General features: G+C 31.5%; 3 protein-coding genes across 7 annotated transcripts; 2 read left to right on the forward strand and 1 right to left on the reverse strand.

Annotated features, from left to right (window-relative positions):
* The first annotated feature begins 3,378 nt into the window (after positions 1–3,378).
* LOC132949005 (embryonic polarity protein dorsal-like) lies at positions 3,379–11,310 on the forward strand. 3 transcript variants are annotated; one of them, XM_061019742.1, is made up of 12 exons: positions 3,379–3,761; positions 4,126–4,234; positions 6,218–6,438; positions 6,500–6,743; positions 6,839–6,979; positions 7,068–7,166; positions 7,229–7,362; positions 7,476–7,572; positions 8,707–8,787; positions 9,856–9,936; positions 9,999–10,172; positions 10,714–11,310. In XM_061019742.1, exons 2-12 carry the CDS (start codon positions 4,180–4,182, stop codon positions 11,103–11,105), a joined length of 1,719 nt encoding a protein of 572 aa, XP_060875725.1. In that variant the 5' UTR covers positions 3,379–3,761; positions 4,126–4,179; the 3' UTR covers positions 11,106–11,310. The 3 variants fall into 3 exon arrangements, with proteins under 3 accessions (XP_060875725.1, XP_060875726.1, XP_060875727.1); XM_061019743.1 differs by lacking the exon at positions 4,126–4,234 and having other exon boundaries at positions 3,382–3,761; XM_061019744.1 differs by lacking the exons at positions 3,379–3,761; positions 4,126–4,234 and adding an exon at positions 5,617–6,123.
* Positions 11,106–13,774, reverse strand: LOC132949006 (ubiquinol-cytochrome-c reductase complex assembly factor 1). 2 transcript variants are annotated; one of them, XM_061019746.1, is made up of 7 exons: positions 13,569–13,774; positions 13,430–13,506; positions 12,180–12,389; positions 12,010–12,082; positions 11,771–11,940; positions 11,342–11,533; positions 11,106–11,267 (listed from the first exon to the last, which is right to left on the reverse strand). In XM_061019746.1, exons 2-7 carry the CDS (start codon positions 13,430–13,432, stop codon positions 11,193–11,195), a joined length of 723 nt encoding a protein of 240 aa, XP_060875729.1. In that variant the 5' UTR covers positions 13,433–13,506; positions 13,569–13,774; the 3' UTR covers positions 11,106–11,192. The 2 variants fall into 2 exon arrangements, with proteins under 2 accessions (XP_060875729.1, XP_060875728.1); XM_061019745.1 differs by having other exon boundaries at positions 13,430–13,773.
* Positions 13,775–13,836: 62 nt separating this feature from the next.
* Positions 13,837–23,829, forward strand: LOC132949004 (tyrosine-protein kinase Abl). 2 transcript variants are annotated; one of them, XM_061019740.1, is made up of 13 exons: positions 13,837–14,555; positions 16,258–16,512; positions 16,585–16,886; positions 16,964–17,236; positions 17,401–17,485; positions 17,568–17,745; positions 17,806–17,977; positions 18,035–18,147; positions 18,218–18,360; positions 18,432–18,533; positions 18,598–18,727; positions 18,794–18,915; positions 19,451–23,829. In XM_061019740.1, the coding sequence occupies exons 1-13, from the start codon at positions 14,420–14,422 to the stop codon at positions 21,202–21,204; spliced, it is 3,765 nt and encodes a 1,254-aa protein (XP_060875723.1). In that variant the 5' UTR covers positions 13,837–14,419; the 3' UTR covers positions 21,205–23,829. The 2 variants fall into 2 exon arrangements, with proteins under 2 accessions (XP_060875723.1, XP_060875724.1); XM_061019741.1 differs by having other exon boundaries at positions 18,601–18,727.
* The last annotated feature ends 3,343 nt before the right edge of the window (positions 23,830–27,172 follow it).

The following is a 27,172-nucleotide window of genomic DNA, read 5'->3' on the forward strand; positions in this document are numbered from 1 at the left end:
CACTTTTACTAACCTAAAATGTTGATGACATAACAGACACAAAAAAAAAAATAAAAAAACAACACATCATTGTAAAATCAATAAATTCATCGTTTCACTCAGAATCTAAAAACTATCCTATTGATAAGTAGCCCAAGTCAAATTGAAAATTATGTTTTACATATCATATTAAAATAATTTAAAAAGAAATTTATATTCTATTTGGTTAGGTTTTTTTATTACAAACTGTTTTTTTTATATAATTTATTTTTATAGTTCAAGATATCAAATAAACAACCGGGTTCTTATTATTTTGGAAATTTATAAAATGTAGAATGTAAAATGTAGATATTTTAGTATATACATTTAATCCATAAGTTAAAATCTATGATAAAGTAAATTTCTTTATCATTTTATAATCATTATATTACAATTTTCAGTACATTATCACATTTGATCCATTGTATTTTTTCCGTACCTAGTACCCCGTACATGATATTAAGTTTTGATTGTAACAAATATTAAAAATTAAAATTGTATAATATTGTTAGGTAGTTTTAGTATATTGTAAATTAAATATTGTTCTTTTACACTTGTTCTAACCTAATTTAGATTTGTAAATAAATAATTCATACATGTTATTATTATCAATATATTATTTATTCTAAACCTGAAACTTAGAAATATTGACCACAGATTTTAGTTTTAAATACATCATTAAGAAGTACATCTAAAACTATTATTTGAATAGTTTAAAATTTAAAATGTTTTATTTTTTAAGTTAAAATAATTTAAATTATTTGAGGTAAATAAATTATTGGTCCAGTATATTGCAAAAGATTTTATAAATGTTGGTCCTTACAATACAATACTTTTTCGTAAAAAAAAATACTAATTCTGGTAATCTCCCTGAGATGGCCATATTTTTTTAATTTTCCCCGGGTGTTAAAAAGCTAAGATCCGGCCCTGCTACTCACTTACCATAAATTCGGTTTTTTTTAACACATCGTAAAAATTTTTTTGTGTCACCTTTTCAGTTATCAGTCCTTCTTATCGCCCTCCAAAACTGCTATATAAAATATATTTTTAAAATATATCAGTTAATATATATCAGTAAATATAATCAGTTATGTTTTTACAGCGATTTAAAAAAACACTATGTTATTCACTCGTTTTGCCATGATGAAAATAATATATATTATATACATTTTTAATTAATATTCGTTAAGAATAGAAAATACTAAGTAGAGTTTTTAAGAATAGTTATATAGATCCAAATAACTTATAGGTATCACTAAAAAATTTTAATTTATTTTTTAAGCCATTAATGCTGTAGCAAAACGTGATATTGTTTTAAACTTAAGAATTAAACATTTCATTCAGTAAAATACAACAAAGTGATTTTGTCAAATAACAATATACATACTTATATACTCGTATAGTGTATACAATGGTAATATAATGTAATTACCTAGCTACTACCATTCATGTGTAAGGAGGAACATTTAGGTAAACCTAAAAACAACGATTTTTAAAAAAACCAAGCACTGCGCATCCAATAGTCTTTATTGTGCCAGTATGACCGTTTTACAGCACACTGACAGGGGATTTGATTTTGCGTAAAAGGGAGAGGGGTACAAATTTTTTATGGAGGGTTCAAATGGGTACAAATCGGGTACAAAAAAATGAGATAGGTCCGAAATCGATCGGTTGACTTCTGGTGGTTCCGGGTGCCAGGACGACGTCGTTACAGCACCCGGACGGGATATTTGATTTTGCGTAAAAGGGAGAGGGGTACAAATTTTTTTATGGAGGGTTCAAATGGGTACAAATCGGGTACAAAAAAATGAGATATGTTAGGGAGGGTTTTGACGATTTACGGGTGCCAGGACGACGCACCTTACAAAGATGTGATATTATAAATTAATGCTAAGTAAATTGAACTAAAGTACATTTATTTTGTTTCAATAATTTATTTACTTGTCGAAAAATTATTTTGCGAAGAAATGTCCTTTATCAATTATAATGAACTTCTAAATTATATACTTTATAATGTGACACAACACACAAAATAACGTGAATAAAATAAAGAAAAGGCTTTAGAAGTTCATGATATAATTCAAAATATTATAATGGACATTTCTACATTTTCTATTGAAACAAAATTAATGTATTTTAATTCAATTTACTTAGCATTAATTTATGATATGACATCTTTATAGTGCTTAAAGATCCGTTTTTTTTTTTTACTTAGTCGTTTTTTACACGGAGTTTGACCAAGTGTTTTTGTTGTGATATCACAGAATAGAATTATATTATAATTAGCAAATAAGTAATACTAAATTATAATTAATAATATAATATCTTTAATCATTTATCAATTAAATTATCATTCTTTACATCGTTCACGACTTCGCATTGCCACGTCGAGTCGTCGTCGTAGAATTTTAATACCGCCGTATGTCATATTGTTGTTCATAAGCAATTAAGTAATAATTATATTGAAAATGTCTTCGACCAGTTCGACTTGGTAAAGCCAGGTGTGAAAAACATTCAAGGGGCTTGATTGCCTTCTGGGAAGCTTAAGCCCCCCCCCCCCCCAATATTCACCTATGTTAAGAGGACGTGTTACCCATATGCGTTGTCTCCGTCTAAATAAAATGTACAACATACCAAAAAACTGTTTTACGCGGGATAGAACCACTCCCTTGGTATTTATAGTAAAATTACAAAAATTCCACAACGCATAGGGAAAAACTTTATCTGTGTCGTAGTGTTTTTATTTTTTCTATAGCATTTACTAGTAATTTTTAATAATTAAATGAAAAAAATCCTAATGTTCTTAAACTTATAACTTACATTTTATTTATGTTATCCTAATAATAAAAACGCTACGACACATGCAATCATTGCCATCCCTAAATAAATTATTGGAAAATATCCAGTTTTAAATATTATACATACAAGTATACATTTCCAATTTCAATAAATGCATAAGAGTTACGTTTCTTTTTTTATATGTTAAGGTTTTTTAAAAATGTTGAAATTTTTTTCTATTTCTAAACGTTATAATGAACGTTATATTGGATATAATGGAAAAAACGCAACGACTTACCCTCAGAAATATTGTCACAATTCAATTTTAAAATAGGTATTTTTACTTTAAAACCAAAATTGAGCGACTTCTACTCAGACTGCGTAAACGCGTTTTATCTATGTCGTACGTGTGTAAGACCGAGAACACATGCGCACATACTCTTAATATTACAATGACTAATGAGTAATAACATAATATTATTTATGGTACGGCGGTCGGCGACTACCGCGGACTCTATCCGGAAAGTGGAAACACTGTGAAATATTTGTCTATGACTGTGGCACTATCGTGTGCTGCCGACTATTTCCGCTACAGGTCTTGGCACCCTGCGCGTCGTCGGCTCTAGCGGCCAGCGTTGCGCGCTCGTCTTGGTGCTCGCTCATCGCCCTTGCAACCTTCTCCCTCCATTATCTATTTGTTTTGTTTTTTTTCTCGTTTTCATTTTTTTTTCTCGTCTCGTATCTCGTTCACACATCTGAAGTTTTATTTTTACACTTTACCTCTCTAGTTGTGCACTTGTTCCGCTGTTATTAAAAGTCCTACGAGTCACGGCGTCGTCGTCGTCGTCTTCGATACCACCTGGGCAGAGAGACAGAGAGTATATAGACTACGACAAGAGTATAGAAAACCGCATCGTCTACTCCGAGTTGGGCAACAAATAATGCCCCTTAGCCGCATAACACTGGTAAATCGAATTTTCAAAATACCGATTACTGAATTACGTATTTACGTTTGTAATTTACACTGTGCACACTCGACGAACGAATAATAAATTATTTATTTTCGCTGCTGCTATGCCGTGGCCGCAAATCGTGGCCACCTTCCCGTGTGTTTCTGCCTTGTATTTCTTCATTTCAGTATTGAGTTAACGTGTGCATGTCTCTCATCTGATGATTATATTGGCATACGATTATTGAGTTATTACTATTATTATTGTGTTCGTCTGACAAAGACTAGATAGTCTCTCAATTCTTGTTATTGTTGTTCCACTTGCTTTTACTACACATATTTGTTGGCATGATTTTGTAACTCACTTAAGTTGATTTCAGATGTGTGCGCTTGTTTGTTATTGTAATTGTTAATAAATTGTGAACCGATTGATTATGGATTTGAATGATAAACAATCTAATATCCCCGATCTCCATCTTAGTGATGTCAGTAAGTAAAAATTAATTATTCATTATATAAAAGGTTTAACAAATGTATTATTTAGGTAGGTAGATAGATAATATAATTTTGTGGTCGTACCTACCTATACTGTTTATAATTAATAACAATATTTGGGTTTTAGTGTTTCTGGGCTTTGGAAAATACTATGATTAATAAATCATCACGAAATTAACTTATAGTTAGGTATTTAATTGTTCTTGTATTTACTTTATGTTGATATTCTATTTATCCTAAATATTTTTATTCACTTGTTTTCTGTTAAATATTATTGCTTGTGCATGTTTTAATGTTTAATTACCCATGTATTGTCTGCTGCATTATCGTGTGATTGCATCAATATATTTTGTTTTTAACTGTTTAAACCTATGGAAATATAGATATTCAATAGGCACATATAATATTATATAGACATACAAAATAATTTGAAATGCATTTTATAAGGTGTTAAATAATGCCAGTGACAGCATAATATTTGATATAAGATTCCTATCTTATCTATCTTAGGTATTTTTATAAATAAATATTTTTTTTTTTGTGTGTAGGTAGTTTCAACTAGTTTCTTACATTTTAATTATTGGCATTAAACAAATAATTATTTAAACATTTAAGTTTAGTCTGAACTAATATTTTTCTGTTAATTTTCTTATTTCTTATTTGGTATAATATTAAAAGGTAGAAAATGTATTAAACATCTGTAGGTATAAGGTACTTAGAAATATTTTGCACACTAATTTTGATTTGATTACCTAGGATTTTTATAATTGTACAAACTTGATATCAAATTAAATTATTGCATTTGTAAAAACTAAATATTCATATTTATCATAGTACCTATTTAATATAATGTTTATAAATACAATTTAGATACATTGTTCATTACCGTTAGTGTAAATAATGTATCTCATTAAGAGGATGTCAGCACTATTTGTTTTCTCTCTTTGGCCCACACGCAACATAGACAAAATGCATTTACGCAGAATCATTTTTTCTATGTTTTTAAGTTATCTTAGAGTAAAATCAAAAAAGATAATAATATTTTAGAGGGAATAACATATCGATTTTATATTTTATTGTTTTTTGACTTTGTATTAGACTTTCAAAATTAACAAAAAAATGATGTTTAAATTGTTTTGAAACAATATTTAGAAAAATTGATGTCATTACTTCAAAAATATTATTCTATATCTTTTTTTTAATAGGTGATTTTACTCTAAGATTATTTAAAAATATTGATTTAAAAAAACGATTCTGCGTATAAGCGTTTTGTCTATGTTGCGCATAGGTCAGTGAAAGAAAACAAATTGTGCGCTGACATCCTCTTTATAGTCATTATTTATAAAACTATTCACAGATCAATTGGAATTTTGCAGATATAAACTATTGGAACTGTTATTTAAGAGAATGTCAGCGCACTGTTTGTTTTATTTATCTGCCCACGCGCAGCATACCAAACTTATGTTCAGCAGAACAAACTATATTTTGTTATTTTTAGTACTACCTAGAGTGAATTAATCTATTAAACTATAAGTTAAGGACATTACCTGTGTCGCTACATTAGCTATTTTATGATATTTTAATTTTTGTATAAGTTATAAATGTGTAAATTATTACAATTTAAAATGCTTATAAATTGCATGAAAACATGACACAGGTATTCTTAAAGTTTGACTATAGGTAAATTTACTCTAATATAAAAAGTAACAATACAGGTTTGGTTCTACTAAAAGTAAATTTACTATGTCGTGTTTAGTCGGAGAGAAAAGAAATGGTGCGCTGACACCAGCGTTAAGATTTCCATAATTTCAAAATATTCTTATTGTACCATTATTTGCAATAAGCAATATTTAAAAAAAAATGTATTAGATATTCTAGACACAGTATGTATTTCAAATTTATTTAACTAGATCTTAAAATAGTTTATTTATTCCTAAAAATATTATCATAACTTAACTCTACATTAAAATTATTTAGTTGATGTCATTGAAGAGCACGTAAGAACTAAAACTGTGCAACAAATGGACGGTCCATCATCAAATAATGGGCGAAGACCTACAACTTCACCATTTATCAAAATCGTCGAACAGCCTGCTTCAAAAGCATTGAGGTTTAGATATGAGTGTGAAGGTAGATCAGCCGGGAGTATACCTGGAGTTAATAGTAGCACTGAAAATAAAACCTACCCTACAATTCAAGTAATGTTACTTATAAATTATTTTTTCTTTTTACAATAATTTGTTGTGATTTTGTTTTCAGATAGTAGGTTATAAAGGCAGGGCTGTTGTTGTAGTATCATGTGTTACAAAAGATAGACCATATAGACCTCACCCTCATAACCTTGTGGGACGTGATAATTGCAAAAAAGGAATTTGTACTATAGAAATTAATAATGAATCAATGGCGGCAAGTTTTCAGAATTTGGGAATACAATGTGTAAAAAGAAAAGATATTGACGAGGCACTCAAAGTACGAGAAGAAATAAGAGTAGATCCATTTAGAAGTAAGTAAATTATTAAATATATCCAAATATTACTCTAATATGTTAACAACATTATAATAGAACATTATGTATATGTATTTTAAAATATTTTACAGCTGGATTTTCACATAAAGAGAACCCAACTTCAATAGACTTAAATGCAGTAAGGTTGTGTTTTCAAGCTTTTCTTGGCGGTACACAAAAAGGAAAATATAGTATTCTTGAACCAATTGTATCAGATCCAATTTATGATAAAAGTTAGTTTGTTTAAACTTAATAAAGTTATTAGCATCCGACAGTGATTATTTTAAGTAACTTTTATATTCTTGAATTTATTATTTTTAGAAGCGATGTCGGATTTATCGATATGTAGATTAAGTGATGCAGCAGCTTCGGTTGTAGGTGATAAAGAAATCATATTATTATGTGAAAAAGTAACAAAAGGTAAAATAAAAATACATTTTATAATTTTTTAATGTGTACTGAAGTGCATGCTAATTATTTAGATGATATCCAAGTAAGATTTTTTGAGGAAAACGATGGTAAGTGCATTTGGGAAGACTATGGTGTTTTTAAAGCTTCAGATGTACATAAACAAGTGGCTATTTGGTTTAAGACTCCAAAATATAAGACAACAGAGGTAAATTTAAATTATTTATTTTTTGTAATTTTGAATGTATAATTTAAAACAGTTGTGGTTTAATAATTTAGTTACACCGAATAAATAATTATTTCTTTTCATTTTTAATTTAGATTGACAATCCAGTTAATGTATGGATTCAGTTAAAAAGACCTTCGGATGGCATGTGTAGTGACGCTCTCCCATTTACGTTCACTCCGGATTATTCAGGTATGTCCCCTCAGAAATATGATAGGCTACCGGAAAAAAGTCTCAATGACTACTGGGCAGATGGTCAACCAGAAGAAAAAGTACCACTTAGTGTTTTTGATAAGAATAAAGATAATGAAGATATAAAGGTAGAAATAAAAGATGAACCTATGGAGGTCAACGAGGAAACATGTTATGACATTAATAAAGAGAATAAAGAAGATACAGTTAGCTCTTCTTCAGAGATTATAGGTGAAGATTTGCGTGGAACTTACTCTAGTCTTCAAATGGCATTTAAAAATCCATGTTCAATACCTGAAAGATGTCAGAGTTACGAGGATGTGTCAATTTTACCACCTAGACCTCCTAGCAGTTCTAAACCAAAGTTTGACAATAATACTGCGCCACCGTTGCCTCCAAAAAGAGTTAAAAAAAATCCTAGACCAACAAAATATCTTCCCACGGTACAAGAAAAACCATCAAAAATCAAACTTTTGCATAAGTTATTAAATATGCGGAAAAGAAGTAAATCAATGTGTTCATCTAATAGTAGTATCAATGAACCTATTAATGACACTCCTTTGACAGAAGCAGAAAACTATGCCTTATATACTTCCGTAGCACCTCATGCAGCCATGTCGGAGTTTGACGATTCATCTATGTATTATAGCACTGTGGAAGGGGGCACGGTTACAACTGTGAAATAATGCATTCGAAAGAAAAAGATAACTATCATAATTTTGCTCAACATTTATTAAACAAATTGTTGAAATTAAAAATAATAAACGTATCAGGGTTCTAAGATAATTTAATTTAATTATTGACTGGCAGTGAATATTGAAATATTTTGCTTGTACTAACAATTCAATATTACTTAGATTATTGAGTATAATTTAATTATAGGAGTAGAGTAAATTAAGGTCTAGTCCATAGTTAATAAATTAACATATTAACAACTTATTTTCCTTTTTTTCATTATATAAATAATTGTGTATTTGTTTTGATCATAGTTTTCATGTTCTTTTTCTAATATTGTTTATGGGTATACATTTTTATATTGCAGTTAAATATTGTGAGCCAAGTTAATGTTCAAAAATATATTTTATTATTTTAAGTTTATGCAATGTTTATTGATTTGTTTATTGCGCGTTATAGATCCGGTCATGTTGAAAAGGAAAAGACAGAAATTATCTAGCGAAAGTGAACTTTTGATTCAATTACAGAGTAACCCTATTAGTGAGTAAAAATAATATAAATGACATATAAGCTTTTATAAACAACCCTGGGCGATGTAAGGTGATTTTTAAAAAAAATGTTACTATTCGGTGCCGGTGTCAATGAGTTAATGTCAGTTTAATTTAATTAGCATGATATTAGTATTTATAAATTTAACGAACACGTGACAATGTGTATATCTGTACAAGCCTAATATTGTGTTTCTTTCATTTTCTTTACATGTTCAAGTATATATACATATATTATATATATGTATAAATTTGTAGTTTATTTGATATTTAGTATGTGAAAATACAAGGAGAAGAAACAAACAAATAAAATTGAGAAAATAATAAGTAAGTAAAAAGTAGGGTAGAGTATTTTTTGGTTATATGTGGTTTTCTAAAGTAGAGTTCAAATACTGGATGGGATATAATGTGTATTTGATTATGTTTCCTATTTCATTAAAAAAAAAAACACAACTATTGCTATATAATATGTTTTTATTCAGCACACAAATGCCTCAATCATATTTTATTTTCAAAAATGTTTCTTTTTCCATAATTTAATTGAAACTAGATAAATGTAAAAATAATTAATATTGTATAATTTCATAATATTGTAGGCGCCTTTCTCCTCCTTAAATTTCAATATTATTCTTCATATAATACATAGGTAAAAATATTGATGCTCCTAAAAAAAAAATTGAGGATACCTATGCACAGTTAATTAATATTTGTATGTAGTTCATTAATAGAAAGATTTGAAAGTAAAAGAGTAATTTATATCTTATTATAATATATATTTTGTTTAAATAATTGGATACACCTGGTATACCATCCTGTATTAGTTTAACATTGGTTTCTAAATGGAATTTCTTAAGTAATTTTAGATCATGATCATCTTTATACACAATTTATTTTCTTAAAATGATGTGATTTTTCATGTATAGAATGTTATTTCTGTTTGTAATTTACCAATAGTAATTGCTTTTTTTGTTAAGTGTTTCTAACAGTAACATTTGCATGCTATTGCTTTGTCATTTTTATATACAAAATACTGTTTTTATTACCAATTCTATCATTTTAGGGCTTATAGATCAGTCATCTAATTTTATTGATGGAATGGTTGACCAATTGTCAATTTCTGTACCAATCAAAGAAGAACCAGGTTCGAATTATATATTAGAATGTTTGTACTCAAAAATTAATACTCTTATTTTTATTGTATAGAAACTAGTCCTAATCCCTTTAGTGGTTTATATCCTAATTCGAGCGTTCTTCAAAATTCGCCTTCGTATTGCTCTAAAACACCTTCACCACGTGAATATCAATTCCCAAATGAAAATTCTACCTTATTGTATGGGCCGACTACATTACTGAATACCAATATTCAACTACCTACAGGTAAACTCATTATCATTCTATCTGATGTAGGAATATTATGAAAATGAAAAAAAAACACTACATAATATGTACTAGCTAATATTAAACTAGCATTTCAACATATAATATTGTATGTCAATACAGTACTGCTAAGTATACAAAACTTTATATGGTTATGATTGAGGATAAAACAGAAAAAAGCTTTAAAACAGTATGATAATTGATTTTTTTTTAGGTTTATCAATAATAACAGTTAATACTAATACTATTTTTTTTTATGTTAAATCAGTGTTATCCATTTCAAAAGCTCGTGTCCAATAGTTTTTTTTTAAATATTTGTATATTAATTTAATGTATATTATTTACATTTACATTATTAATATAATCAATAGTAGTTAAATCGCCAATTATAATATTTTAAATTGTCCTAAATAATTTCATGTTTGTTTATTGAGTTTAAACAATTATTTTGATTTAGAATTAAAAGTTGAAACATATTTTTATCACTCACCACATATTTTTTTCTTGAATACATTTTAATAGCTTTAATGGAATTGTGCAGGAATTCAAACTAGTGGGTGCACTATTACAAAAGTGTGTCCTACAGTTAATAGTCATAATCCAACATCTCAAAAATGCTCTACTTATGCTCTACCAACTACCATAACTACAACACCTTTACCGTGCCCAACAGATGGCAATAATGAGTCTAATCTTATGGAAGCTACATTATCATGTTTAGATTCTAGTGACTTAAGAACCTTGTTGGGAGATAGTGAACATGTGTTGTCAACCAATTTGTCTGCTAGTCTACATTTAACAGAAAATAGTGTTCGTGGAGAGTCCAATCAAGAAATAGTAGTCCAAGACAATATAAATATGTCTGACAGTTTTGATAGAATTGCTGATAACACTCTTAAAGAATTCTGTGAGTTTTACACAAAACGTAATTAATTGTTGTTAGTTAAAAATATATAATTTATGATTTTGTTAGGTAAAATATTATATATAATATACACTGTTTTTCTTTTTACAATATTTCTATACAAATTTTATCCATTTGACATCTTTTTTTGTAAATAAACTATCAAATGTTTGCAATTGAAGAATGGACATCTGTTGAAAATAATATATACAATAAAATGTTGACCAATCCAAAGTTACCAGAGTTAATATATTTTTTATTTTACCTGTTTTCTAATATACTTCACTACTAATTCAATTTTTTCTGGGTCATTACATTCTTTATTGAATATTCTACGCCATACCATGTTGGCTAAGACCATATCATTACTAAGCCATCCTTCATCATAACCTACTAATGCTCCTCGTAATTGATCACTTAATTCCTTTATTTGACGATGCCGAACATCTGCACTTACCTAATAATATTAAAATTATTATTATTTATTAGTAAATTTTTTTTTATTATGTTAAAAGTTCCTTTCTGTTATCTAGTAATAATGTTACTTGAAAATTATGATAAATCTTTTTTTTCTCAAACAATAATATAAGCTAATTTATAGATCTGTATATTTAAAATGTAATATAATACGAGTCATAAATATGTGTACATTTTTTTAGCTATAAAAGAGAAACTTGTCTCCAAAAAAACTTACAGTAGCTAATTTTTTTGAACGAAACTCAACATCATTCCATAATGCTTCCATGATAAAATTTCTAATCATTGTTCCTTGGGTACCTTCATTCATAAAACGAACAAATATCATCCATAAATGTAGTTCTGTTATAATAAACCAAGAATTAAATGTATCTGGTAAGTCAAGTTCTGAAAATGAATTGAATGATAGTTTTTAGAAAGTAAATAGATTATTTAATTTAATACTCATTTTATTACTTATCATGATTTGATCAAAGGGAATTTGATCAACCAATTTTTCATATAAAATCCAACTATTTGCTTCGTATTTCTTTAAAATACAAATATTAAAACAATTATTATAAGTCATTATTAACATACTAACATGACACATTTTGATTGTATACAATTATGATATGTTTACTTACAAACTTATTTAATGGATTCATTATTTGAAATCTGTCGATAAATTCAGAAATTTTACTTTTAGTATTAATACCAATGAAGTCTGTGACAGCATGGCGTTTAGCAACAGTGAAGTTTGTATTGTTTGGATATATTAAGCCATGAGATTTTATAGCTACACAACAAACTGTTCTAGACTGGAAAGCCAATATACTTCTTACTCGCACACACAACTGAAAAAAAAATACTTAATTACTTGTCATTAGTTATAAGTTAATATGTTCTTTTTATGATTCATGCATACAACAAAGATATTATATAGCATTTTTTTAGGGGGAGGGGGGTGTGGGAAGAGGCAGAGCTTATCACCAAGTATCATCAATGTTGTACACCAATTCATAAATAAATAAAATTATGGATTCTGTATGAATTTAAAAACAAAATAAGTAAAAGGCAAAAGCATACAATTAAACTTGTGTCAACATTTTTCCCCACTTAAAATACCTAGAAATATGATTAAGAGTAACTAATACAACTACACTCCAACGATGAACATCTATTTGTATATTGGAAATAATAAGTTTCATTAGTGTAATTGAAAAATATTAAAAGTCCAAATATGAAAGGTACAATAATTAATTCATAAGCTAGGAACATGATGTACACAGTGGCGGTCAAATGTGGAAATGAGGGGGCGGATCGGCACCAACCATGACCATTTTTTCTATGTTTAAGAGCTGATAACAATAAATCATAGTTTTAGTAATAAGTAATCAAATAGTGCCTGTTAATAAATCATCCATATCCCCTTGACAAAATCATTTTAACGTCATTAGATGTACCATAGTTTAAAAATGTTTGTTAAGTGAAACTATATTTATTATTTATTGTATGTTTAATAGAAGCAATTATTTGAAGATGAATGTAAATTAATAATGTTGACGGCGTACAAGTTTAATAAATATCAGGTAAATTATTAATATGAAAACTATTTATACATTCTATTTCTTTGAACTAAGATATACTTAATTTGTGATGTTGATTATCAATTATTTTCATTAATTCATACTTTTGTTTTACAATAGTACGATTGTTATCATAAATTACAGTCGAATAACATGATTAATTACGATTTAAACATTTTCTCAAAGTAAGTAGGCAGGTAGCAAGTTTAAAATCCATTTGCATCATAAATTATAACATGTGAAGTGCTTAAAAGTTGAAGATTATTACTTATTAGGTACAATATAATTGATGTGAAGATAAGACTTACCATTTGAGCGAACTTCAATCGACAATGTACGAGTCGTAAGAGTAATTAATTTATGATGTAGTGATGTAGTATTGTACCTATAATTTAATTATTAACTATAACTTATAGGTAATATTTGAAAATTCTGAATGTTGCGCACAGTGTTGTAATAATATATAGCTGACCGCACTATCGCAGTCTGAGTTCGTTGACGAATTGTCACTAACGTCTATCTTCGTCGTCTAGGGCCTACCACTTTCGAAGTTCGAACTTTCGATGTTGGAGCTAGACAATAAGTGTAGGACTTATCATGCGTATTATTGACGTATATATTGTACCAATGGATGTGTAAACTATAATTATACTATATTGTAGAATATTAATAAAACGGAGCAGTGTGAACGATAACCTAACCTGATAACGCTTATCGGCCGTGCGGAGTCGTATCACAGAATTGATTTCATTCCATAGAGTAATGTTTCATTCATAATCATATGATGGTCGTGTAACCGGTTATCAATGGCGAACCAGGGTATAGACGAAAACTTGGAGCATACGCGGGTGTTACGGGTGATAAGTGATAAGCGAGAAAACTGGAGAAGAAAATCAGACACCGTACATCAGTACAATATCGCCGCAGACGAAGTTGACTGTCGAGTGACGAGGAGTTGCGTCCGACGTCAATCAAATAACAACAACAATAACACCAATAATACACGTACGAGCATCAGCAGTTGTAATAGTGACAATAACTAGTAAAAAGTTCGTCGGGCCGCCGCGAGTCTTCTCGCGCAAGTTTCCGTCGCTGCTGCGGCTTCTCGGCCGACTGCCGAGTCAGGTCGGCACGGAAGTTGCGTGCGTGAGATCTGCGCCCGTTTCGGTATTCACGGCAATGCGCCTCGCCGGCCAATCGGTGTTTGGTCAACGTTTGTTCAGACGTGTTACCCTATGCGTGTCCGCCACCGTCGCGGATTGAACCCCGTCCACCTGTCCGGGTAATGGTCTCTAACCATGGGCGCGCAGCAGACCAAGGATCGCGCCCTGACCTCGGGATCGCTGACCGTGCGCAGCATCAGGTCCAAGCCGCGGTTTTCCAACGTCAAAGACGGCAAGAACCAAGGGCTGAACATATTCACCGAACACAGTGGTGAGCATGCGTTACTCGTGTATTAGGTATTATAATATGTGTCATAACAGCTGATGTGTTGGACGGTGACCATAATCTATGGTTTTAAAATTATAATATTAATGTCACTCATGTACCTACTATTCAATCTAAATCAGTTACAAAATGTATTGCTGTGTGGGGTAAATGGCTAAAAGTAAAAAAAAAAATAATAAGGTAGGTAGGTTGGCTGTTTCTCCATTCGATTGAAAACACAATTAAACACAATTTGATATTTGTTCGTTTTAAAATGGGTGTAGAACGATGTTTACAACGCACACTTTCTAATATGTTATGCGAATAGTAGATAGGTAACTAACACTTGTAAAATCATTTAGCAAAAATATAAATACCTAACATTATTAGTGTACATTTTTATATCAATTTATCTAGAACCTATAGGGGATCATGTTACATTCAACAATTCAAGTACAACATATTATATACAAATAAATCATAAATATATTATAAGTACCTATAAAAAGAAAACTAAGTTTATGGTGTATTATTACAACCTAAACATAAATGTATTTAATAGTTTTTATAGGTAGTTGTAAATCAACATTCATCTACTAAACTCGTATATATTGTAGCTTTCGTGTACCTAGTTTTGATTATGTGACAGTAAGTAAACGGGGATAATGGAATATAGGAATAAAGTTTGTACCTATAACTATAATTGAATTAGCAAAAAAGTGCGCACCTACCTATTATATACTCAAATATCACCTATTTAAATCAAATGGTAGCATAAATCAGCATAATTAAATTTACTTAACTGAAAAATATTGTAGTTTAATCCACACCATAAATATTATCAAATTATAGGTTGCCATATATTTGTAATTGTATCGGAATATATCTCGTATTGATGTTAAGTACCAAATAATTATAACTCCCATTTACTCCTTGAAATGATAATTATAATACCTATGTACATAAGAATTAAAATTTGTAATATTCATATTTAATTTAAACGTGTGGTATAAATACTAGTTATATTAATATTATTTATTTGTTTGATATACTAAGGAAACAGCTTGGACTTATAATGTTCTAAACATCTTACTTTTAAAAATGTACATATTATAATGTAGGTGGTATAATGTAAGTTTTAAGTGATTTTACTCGATAATAATTGCATTTTACTTGAAAGTAAAGGCCATCTCTTAATTAAGATTCCTGAAATTCTCTGATATGTATTTTAATTTTTTTTGTTACTAGGTAGGTATTGAATATGTTAAACGTATGTTATTTGTTTAACATATGTTTATTATAAACAAAATAAATGTCCGTGATGTTAATTTTATAGCGATAGATTAAATTTTTTAATAAATATAATAATTTAACTAGAATTAGAATATTTGAATAACCACTAGTTAAAATTTTAATTGATCTATTAAAAAAAAAAAAAAAAAACAAGGAAAATATAATATGTATATTGATAATTGAATAAGAGATCAGATTATAGATACGACATATACATTATACTGGATGTTGTATTGGTATAAAATGTATGAGGTACCTACTATTAAATGCATATTATGAAATGTGGTACTAATATTTAATAATTTTTAAATTCATTAAAAAAATCTATTTTGTATAATTTATTAAAAAAATGTTACTAAATGTTTATTTTAAGTTTACCTATATTATAATTTAAAACTACAATTTATTTTTGCAGAAGCGTTATTACAAAGTCGACCTTTACCTCATATACCAGATCTTCCTGATGGCGATCCTCCTGGAACCATTCCTTCAGGGGGTGGAAGTTCCGGTGGTTCTATTGGTGGAACAATTTCAAGCAACTTAGAATCATCAATTCGATGGACATCAAAAGAAAACTTATTGCAATCCCAAGAAGATGATGATCCACAGTTATTTGTTGCTTTATATGATTTTCAAGCTGGCGGTGATAACCAACTTAGTCTTAAAAAAGGTCATTGTTAAACAATCACTTATTGATTTTTATATTATAAATAATGTTTCTTATTATTAATTTTGTCTATAGGAGAACAAGTTCGTATTTTATCTTACAACAAAAGTGGTGAATGGTGTGAAGCACATGCATCACCAGGACAAGTTGGTTGGGTACCATCAAATTATGTTACACCCGTTAACTCATTGGAGAAACATTCTTGGTATCATGGTCCTATATCAAGAAATGCGGCTGAATATTTGCTTAGTTCTGGAATAAATGGTAGTTTTTTGGTCCGGGAGAGCGAAAGTTCTCCTGGTCAAAGATCTATTTCATTAAGATATGAAGGACGTGTTTATCACTATCGCATTAATGAAGATACTTCTGACGGAAAAGTATATAATTTGTTCAACTTTTAAATTGTTAAATTAAAATGGTATCTAATATTTATAACATATTCTATTATATTTAGGTGTATGTGACTACTGAGAGTCGTTTTAATACTCTTGCTGAATTAGTTCATCATCATTCAATGCATTCTGATGGTCTTATTACACAACTATTGTATCCAGCTCCTAAACATAACAAGCCTACAGTGTTCGCACTTAGTCCTGAACCTGATGAGTGGGAAATTAATCGGACGGATATTGTTATGAGACACAAACTTGGTGGTGGACAATATGGTGATGTTTATGAAGCTGTTTGGAAACGATATAATATGACTGTAGCAGTAAAAACCTTGAAGGTAACTTAACTTATTTATTATATTTATTAGATATTATTAATATCTAATATCTAATATCTAATATAAATTAATTTTATGAAATGGTGATCTAATTGTACATCTTCTATTTGGTTAATTATTGTTAATTTACAACATTGTTCAACATGATGAATCTTATTTCACAGGAAGACACAATGGCACTTAAAGATTTTTTAGAAGAAGCAGCCATTATGAAGGAAATGAAACATCCAAATTTAGTTCAATTGCTAGGTATAACATAATAGCTTAACATTGCAATTTACTGTTAATGTTTGTTTTTTAATTACTTTTTTGTTCTATTCAAAATATATAGGTGTTTGTACTAGAGAACCACCATTTTATATAATAACAGAATTCATGAGTAAAGGAAATCTATTGGATTATTTACGGCAAGGCAATAGGGAAAATATTAATGCAGTTGTGCTCATGTATATGGCCACTCAAATAGCTAGTGCGATGAGTTATTTAGAAAGTCGCATGTTCATTCATAGGTAAATATTTTTTTTTAAATATTAATTTGTTGAGTCGATTGCTCATAATTTTTACTATAGGGATTTGGCTGCACGTAACTGTCTTGTTGGAGAAAATCATCTTGTTAAAGTTGCTGATTTTGGTCTGGCCCGATTAATGCGGGACGACACATACACAGCACATGCAGGTGCTAAATTTCCTATAAAATGGACTGCGCCTGAAGGCTTAGCTTATAACAAATTTTCAACCAAAGTATGTTTTATTTTTGTGGTATTTTTATTTTATTTTTATTATATTTATTTTTTTTAGTCTGATGTATGGGCGTTTGGTGTTTTACTGTGGGAAATTGCAACGTATGGTATGTCACCATATCCCGGAGTTGATTTAACCGATGTTTATCATATGCTAGAAAAAGGATACAGGTATGACAATACATATTTATTAAAATTTTGAGAATCTTAGATTAAAATAAAACAAATATTTTATTATTAGAATGGATTGTCCACCTGGGTGTCCACCAAATATATATCAGCTAATGAAACAATGCTGGCAGTGGGCTCCAAACGAGAGGCCTTCTTTTAAAGAAATCCATCATGCTCTGGAAAATATGTTTCAAGAATCCAATATTATTGAAGGTAAAAATATTTATTTAACGTATATATCAGAACCTATTTGTACTAATAAAGTTGTTTGTTGCTTATTGTAGAGGTGGAAAAACAGTTACAAGGGAGCTCAACGCCCCAACTATCACATAAAAAATCTCACGGAAATAGTTCTAATATTATGGGTACCTCTTTGGAGTCAAATGGTAAATTATTTTATATTTTATATTAAAAGTATATAAAATATTTTATGAACACAATATTTTTTAGAAGCAATTACACAAGTTGAACGTAATTTGTCTACATTTGGTGGGCCAGTGGTTAAAGGAAGCCTTGTGCAATTACGACGCCCAACAAATAAACGTGGGAAAACAGCACCGGCTCCCCCGAAACGTACCAGGTAATTTTGTTATATTTTTGGTTAACTTACAATTATTTTAAATCATGCAACTTTTAATATTTTCAGTTTGTTGTCGTCGTGCAGTTCGTTTAGGGATTCACATTATGGTGGTCCAGTAATGGCTGATCAAAATGATGCAGCCATGTCTCTTCCTCCTCAACATTTTTTTGAAGACTTTCCACCAAACGGTTTGTTTAAAAAAAATATAAAAAATAAAAGTTCAAATTTATATTTGATATTATTATTGATTATATTATTGACATTTAACATATTATCTATATTCAATATTATACAAATTGTGTTCCCTTCATATACAATACATATAAAATAATCAAAATATATTTATTTTCGCTCATCCACATAATACTTAAAAAAATTTAATATCTTAAACATGACCATTGATTAGCAGCTAACACAAATTATTAGTTTACACAAACCTTCAAAAATATTTCATGTTTAAAAATAGTTTTGTAGTTTGTGTAGGGGAAGGGAGGTGTCTATTATTTATAAATAAATACAAATGAATGATTATTTTTCATAAATTATGAATTATCATGTATGAGTCTGTTTCTCAAAAATAAATAATTTGTTAATTTTTTGATCTAGAATATCATAATATTATACGTATGCTTTTTGATTTTTGTGAGCGGTGTTCGAAAAATTCTTTGGCCTCCCAAATCTATGTTTATTAAACCGTTGTTTTGGATTTAAATATGGTTGCAGGAATTACCAAAGAATTGCACAATGTTGTGAACAGTCTAGCCGATAGCGATGGTGCTAGCGAGGAAAGTGCCGAACCGGCGGAAACCGAAAACGAGTGTACCCACATACCGCAACTGAACCGAGTGCACCGCGGTTCCCTGACCAAAAAGACGTCCAAACACCAAGCGTCGCACCCACTTTACCAAAGAGACACTGGAAACCTGGATACACCAAAGGTCGCGGCACTTGAAGTACAGAACGTGAAGCGCGCCATCAATCGGTACGGCACGTTGCCGAAAGGGGCGCGCATCGGCGCTTACCTGGAGTCGCTGAGGCACGGGAACGGCGAGTCGGCCGAGACGAGCACCGCCAAGCCGCCGGCCAGCCTGCACCGCAGCACCAACATGCCGTTGCGCCGGCCCTTCCAGCAACCAGGTAATATGACTAGAAGTAACTCGTCGACGAATTTTCAGCCTTCGTCACCACGGACGGTCCGCGCCCAACCGCCGCCGCCGAACCTTGCGGACCTGGAGTTCCCGCCGCCACCGCCTCCCGAAGACCTCGACCACGAGGAGATGTCCACGTTCCGATTCGGCGTGAGTCTCAGGCACAGGGAACCGTCGACTGACTCGTGCAACAGCGCCAAATCGGAACCGGCCAGACTGAAGTGCGTGGCGGCGGCGCGCAAGGACAGGTTGCAGAATCATCCGGCCGAGCACAACAGCAAACCGGCGTCAGCTGCAGCCGTTGTCGTCGTCGAACCGTCGCCCGTGATGTCGAAAAAGAACATCGCGGTCGCCGAAGTGTCGCCGTCGTCGGACGAAGATGCCGCCGGTAGAGACGTGAAAAGTCTCGTACCGGACATCATGAAGGAAATGATGGAACTGAAACATCACTCCGCGGCCGGCGACAAGAAGCAGACGACCGCTGCGAGCAAGGACGATCAGCAGCGGCCCATGTCTCCGGTCGATTTCAAAACCAGTCTCAGGAAAGTGCAGGTCGCCAAAGACGACCGCGACCAGCATCACCTGCTGCACCATAATCACCAGCAGCAGCAGCAGCAGTTGCAGCGCATCGACAACAACATCGCGGAGATCAAATCGCAGTTGAAAAAGGTGAAAATCGACGAGAAAAAAGACGGCGGCGCCGGTGAGTTGGTCGAATCTACCGGTGACGGCGGCTGCGGTGACGGCGACGACAAGCGACGGAGCACCGGCAGCATAAGCAGTCTGAAGAAACTGTGGGAGGGTGAAAGCCCACCGTCGGAGGTCGCGGTGCCGGCGACGGCGAAGGAGAGACGCGTCTGGCCGCCTCCGCACGACGACAATCGACCGGCCGTACCGGTGAAGCCGTCATCGGCGGCGGCAGCCGCTGCCGCCGCCGCCGCCAAGTCGTCCACCACCTCCACCAATGTCAACAAGTCGAACGCGATATACGCGACGCCGGGCGCCGCGTCGCCGTCCAACATCTTGGAACAGTGGCAGACGGTGGACAGCAGTCTGCGGGCCCTGCGCGCCGCGCCCGCCGTCACGTCGGCCGGATGGCTGTCGCTGTCTGACAAGGTGGGCGGCTTCCACACTTCGTGCCTCAATTATGCCGACACGGCCGCACCGCCGAACCTCAGGTTCCACCTGCGCGAGCTGCTCAACAGATTGGAATCGCAGTCCCGGCAGATGCGGTCCGCGGGTGGTGGCCGCCAGCAGGCCGACCACTCGACCATATTCCAGACGCTGGACGGCACCCTCAAGGACATACTAAACGTCATACAGAGATAGAACTCGCCTGCCCGCAGTCGCCAGTCGCCACTGAGCCGCCGCCACTGAGTGTGTAGTCTTATTGTTCTACACGCAGCAAACACTTACTACCTTACTACCTATATACCTATAATATATAATATAAATATTGTGTATTTACCTACACGCTTGTTCTGCGGAAATACCGCTCTGGCGCCGTGGCGTCACATTCCTTTAACGATATATATAATATTCTATTCTATACGAAATTATTTATTATTTTTTATGATTATGATTATGGTTATTATTATTATTATTATTATTATTACTATTTTGAGGTTTGACTGTACAGACATAATATTATACTTTGTCTTATTTGAATAATATTCGTCGAAAACAAAAACAAAGTGTATACCTAACATACCTAACCTAAACATTTTGCATTATATAATAATAATATGTTTATGTTACCTATGTAATGTGTGCAACATCGATGTTAGCAGATTTGTCTTTTTTTTCCATATTTGTTGCGGATGGTCGTCTACAACGTCCAGGGGTAAATTTCACTCTCGTTTTCACCGTCGTGGAATTATTATAATATTTTATATTTCTCTATTATTGATCTGATCGATTTTAGATTGTAGTCTACAAGCGAACGTATTTTTTTATTATTCTTATTATATTAATTATTAAGTATATCGCCTCTGCGTTGTCGCATAGCTAGCTGTCGTCCTCCTTGATCACAAAGTTTCCAATAATAACGAAAATATTTCGATTTCTTGCGCTTTTTTCTGTGTTGATCAGGACAAAGAGACACTACTTTACCTTTCGCGATTATCAAGCTATCAGTTTTTCGGTAAAAAATATAATTAAAATAATAATTTGTACTGACTTTGGCATTGCATACAAATTACAATCATAGAAAAATATTGTCTACAATATATTATAACATTATTATTATGTATACATTTTACTCTAGAAATCATCATCATTCCACTGGTGTGTAGCAAAAACGAGTCCTATGCCCCCCACCGACTGGTCTCCTAAGGGACTTCGGTTCTATTACGAAGTTCCAAGTCTACTCATAGTCGTCCTTCGTTAAACGCATTCCGTTGTGTTAGGAATTTGAACCACACATAATAATATTATATATAAGTGTAATTACGAACGTAGAGGTGGTCCCCAATAATAAAAATAATATGTAAATTATATAATAATAATAAAATCTTTACACGTATATTTTTTATTGCTTTTGACGGGTTTTCTGAAGTGTTCCCCGACCTCGTGTCGTGCCAATTTTTTTCTGACCTATCGTGACCAATTCTTGTGGGTTAGGTAAGTAAGCTATAACCCGACCCCATGGTTTATTCATATTCATCTTATTATTATTATAAAAATAATGATCCACTTACGATATAATAATATATTTGTTATCGACTGCAGTAAAGTAGTATTCATGTCCCAAACCCCGAGTGGCTGTACTCTACTTATAAATTGGTTTTTACTTACTCGTTCGCGTTGACAGAAATTTCTGTAAGCAGTAATGTCGACACACAATGATTTTAATAATTTATTTTACCTACCTATTTGTATTTTTCTTTTCACATGTTTGGTCTCGACGACTTCTTATTATATTCTGAACGACCTAACAGCTAGCGTTTGTATGTGTGTGTGTGTTTATTTCGTGGCTATTTTTTTTTACTTTTTTTATATTTCTACCTAAACAATTAAACTGCCCATATTTTGTTGCTCAATGATTTGTTAATTTTTACCATACCTGTAAGATGATTACACCACGATATCGATTTATATAATATACCTTCCCCTCTGTGTTTTTTATGTGTATGATTTTTTTTTATTATTTATTATTATTATTAATTAATTAATTAATTACATATTTAACCCCGCCCCCCTTACACTCCCTTGTTCACCCGTAATGTTCGACACGTGTATCGTCAATGAATCGTACGCCCACTTCTTATTGTAAAAATGCGGTTTTCGAGTCTTTGATCAATGTAATATTTAATATATTCAATTATATATATAAAAAAAAATTGAAAAGACTGAAATGATTTTGTCCACTGGTAGGCCTTTATAAATTATTAATACTGCGATAGTATACACATGATATGTTCGTCGCAGTATTATGTGCGTAAGAGAGAAAAAAAATATCTTTAAATATATATTATGTATACCTACGTACCTAATCATATATAATATATATATATATATATATATGTATATATATATATTATAACTGTATAATATTAAAATTATAAAAATGTTTCATTTTAAAATACTGATCTAGTCTTTATATAGTAGTAGGTTATATTTATTTTTTTCGTATCCAAAATGCACGTTATACCTAAATATTATATTATTTTCTAATTTCTATTAATGAATATTAAGATGTTGTACTGTTTTAGCGCTCCGTCTTGATACACGTCTTACGTCTATTATATTATATTATATTATTATATTAGGTATATAGAACTTGCTTCGTGGATGCGAACGCAAAACATTTATTACAACGATATTATTTTATTTTATAAATCAATAATGTATGTTAATATAATATATATATAAACAAAAAAAAAATAGTGAGTACTATAAATACTATTGACAATGTTACGATTAGAAATAAATGTAATTTTTATAATATTTAAATACTGTTGTAGAATTGTTTTTTTTTTCGTATTTTTATCAATCGTTTGACTCCAGTCTGACTTCTGAGTCCTATACTTATCAATGTGTTGTCTCCGACAATTTAAAAAAAAAAAATTTTAATTCCACATTTAGTATCTACTTGATAATTCCTTTTTAATGAGTTATCAACAAACTTTCTAGCTATCGTAGTTTAGAAGAAGGGTTAAAAAAATAGAAATTTTGGGACTGTTCACGCCGACGTTTTTATGGATTCAAGTGGTTATACCGCTTGGCTGTGATATCAAATCTCTCTCATTAGTATTTTATATTAAAGCTAGCTAAATTACCCGCCTACTCATCATTACTGAGTTATATTTTTATTATTTTCCTATTAAACACAAATTCTTGAAGTTTTCAAATTTTAGTCTTCATTTCAATTACCATACTTACTTGATTAAAAATCAAGAAAGTAAGACTAATACAATTGTAAACTGAAAATGTCCGTAAACAGTTTAAGAGAAAACATAATACTTTGAAAATATTATTGTGTATAGAAAATTCGAATATAAACAACCAGTGAACATTTCATGCATATACGTTCATTTGTTTTAGAGTTGCACCAAAAACTAAAATCGATTTTGCGTAAAAATTCATGTTTTTCCTTAATTTTTCTTTTGTTTTATACGGTGCTTTTGAAAACTACTGGAACATTTTTGCTTTTGTTCCCCCAAAGTACCAACTAGATTCACTTTTCTATATGAAAAGATACTGTTGAAGGAAATCTAAGCTCTTTTACTGCACTAAAAGGTGATGACAGACACAAAAAATAAAAGTAAATGAATAAAAAAAACACATATCATTGCATAATCAATACATTTGTCGCTCTGCTCAGGAAGGATATAAAATATTATCAAGTGAACCTCATATAGTTTTAATTTTAATATTTCAATTTTAAAGCAAGTTATGGTTATTTTATTAAATATAAAAATGCTGCGACGTAGCCGCGTTTCCGCCACTGCGAATCGTGTTAAGCGTTACGAAAAATCACAATAACATTCGATATTTAAGGAATCTCTATAGAGTTATGGGGCTATCAAATTGTTTATCGAACTAATGGATTGCGAGCTTTTCCAAAAATTAATTACTGAGTTAAGCGCAAGTGAATGCTAACTTTCTGACGAAATACCCCATCAGGTTTTGTCTATAAAAACGTTTTGGATTCTCGGGTGAGCAGTACCTATTCCTCTGTATGTATTCGAGTATAATTACGATAATGGAATTTGATAATTATGAGCGAATCCATGGTAGACTTGGCCGTAATGATATAGGTATTTAATTACAATAATTTAGGTATTTGGAAAACAGTTCTGTATTTCGGTTAAATATTTTATAAAATACTGGGCGATCCAACGTATGTCACTTGTTGTTTTAAAAACTATTGACGTTTTCAAAAATATTATTTTGACATAAATTTAAAACGTAAAAAAACAAAATTTCCCTAAAAAAAAATATTTTTTTTTCGTTACCTATTGTTTTAAATTTCTTTTGTAGACAACATGCATTTTTAATTCCTTATTCCAAAGCATATTATTTTTTGGATCACTTTGATGTATACAAGTTTAACTTTGGACGAGTAGTGTATGGGTTATATCATTATATTATGTATTTAAAATTTAAATTGGTGATGAGCGGGGTGGTATGGTACTTACAGCCATACAAAGCGGGGTACCCCGTGAAATGTCATTCCTCATACTACACTCATCAAAACTTTAAGCACTTATAAGTTATAAACTTATAACCAATAAACTACACTCAGGTCCAAGTAAGAGCGCACCGGTTCTGCGTACTTTTTTCCCGTTAATTTCCCAAAATACTTAAAAAAACTATAACAAAAAAAAATTTTTTTCCCGAACACGACTTACAACTATGTGAACGAAATATTATACTAAAACATTAGTTTTTTCTGAAATAATGAATGTCTTGGGTACCTACCAACCTACGTTAAATGTATCAACATTCTTCTAGTACCTATATTAGATTCTGTGCCGAGCTTTAAATTTATTGATTTTTCAATGGTATGACGTGTGTGTGTATATTTTGTGATTCGTCGAGCTTAAATTATGATAGCCAAGGACTTGACATTTTGATAATACCTTTGTACCACCGTGTAGCTAGTGGCGCACTAAGATTTTCCAAAGTTCGAATTTTAAAGAGGTGTTTTGTTGAGATTCACGAAGCAAATCGAAAATAGTTTTATTGTTCATATAATATGGTTGCTATTGGTTACAGATTATAATAGTAATAGTAGAAATAAGTTATTTTTTGTATAAGTATAAATGGCCGCAATTGGTTACTCGGACATGTGAGATAAATGTATGCATAAAATCATTGCGTTTATGGTATCGAATAAAGAAACTATATCGTAAAATAAATATGAGAGTTGAATGTATAATATGTTTGTACCTTTTATACTCAAAATCTACACTAAAACCAAGATACACATAAATAGCACTATATCTATATATTATATTTTTCCATTTTTTTACAGACGAAGTCGGATTGCCATTGGTCACAGATAATACATTTATATTTAAAATGGATGTTGGTTTAACCGAAGTTAATAGACTCAAAAACTACTGGACCGTTTTCAATATAAGTCATATCAATAGATTCTTTGAAACTTGGAGGGTGTTTATAGCTTATTTGTTCAACCCCTATAAGCAACTAAATGGTAGCTCACATATGCATTTTTTTCAGCTCACATATATTTTTGAAGTGAAACTTCTTTACGGACAACGTTGAAATTGTGTATTGTGTGGCAAGGGCGAAAAGTCAGCTATTTCAGTCGCGGATGCCGTGTGTGGCACAAACCGCAGGCAAGGGCCGCATTTCATCTGAGACTGAAATTTGCTTTCCTGCACGAGCTACACATATTATTTTTTTTGTCACGCCTCTGCATGCCCAGCACTTTTGGAGATTTCTACTTTACCGCCTGGCACTTTTTGGGATTTATACTTTACCACCCGGCACAATGGGGATTCCCACTTTACCACACGCTGGACGAAAAAAGATCGCTTTCCAACGCTTCAATCGTCATCAAAAACTAAACTTTGGTGCAAGCGTGACAGAAAATTTGTAACGAGACTATGCTCACCGCGGTCTCATGCTCGCGACACAAAGTTGTCATGGCAACGTTGATTAACGTTTATTTATAAAACGTTATTAATAAAACATATATATTAGAGATATGACGCATATTATTACTATTATTAATAGTATTATCATCTATTTATATATTTAATAATATTAGAGTGGAATAGTGAAACGGAGCGTCGTTTTTATATATACTGTAAGTACCTATTTC

Source organism: Metopolophium dirhodum, chromosome 7 (genome assembly GCF_019925205.1).
Source record: "Metopolophium dirhodum isolate CAU chromosome 7, ASM1992520v1, whole genome shotgun sequence".
Classification (NCBI taxonomy): Eukaryota; Metazoa; Arthropoda; class Insecta; order Hemiptera; family Aphididae; genus Metopolophium; species Metopolophium dirhodum.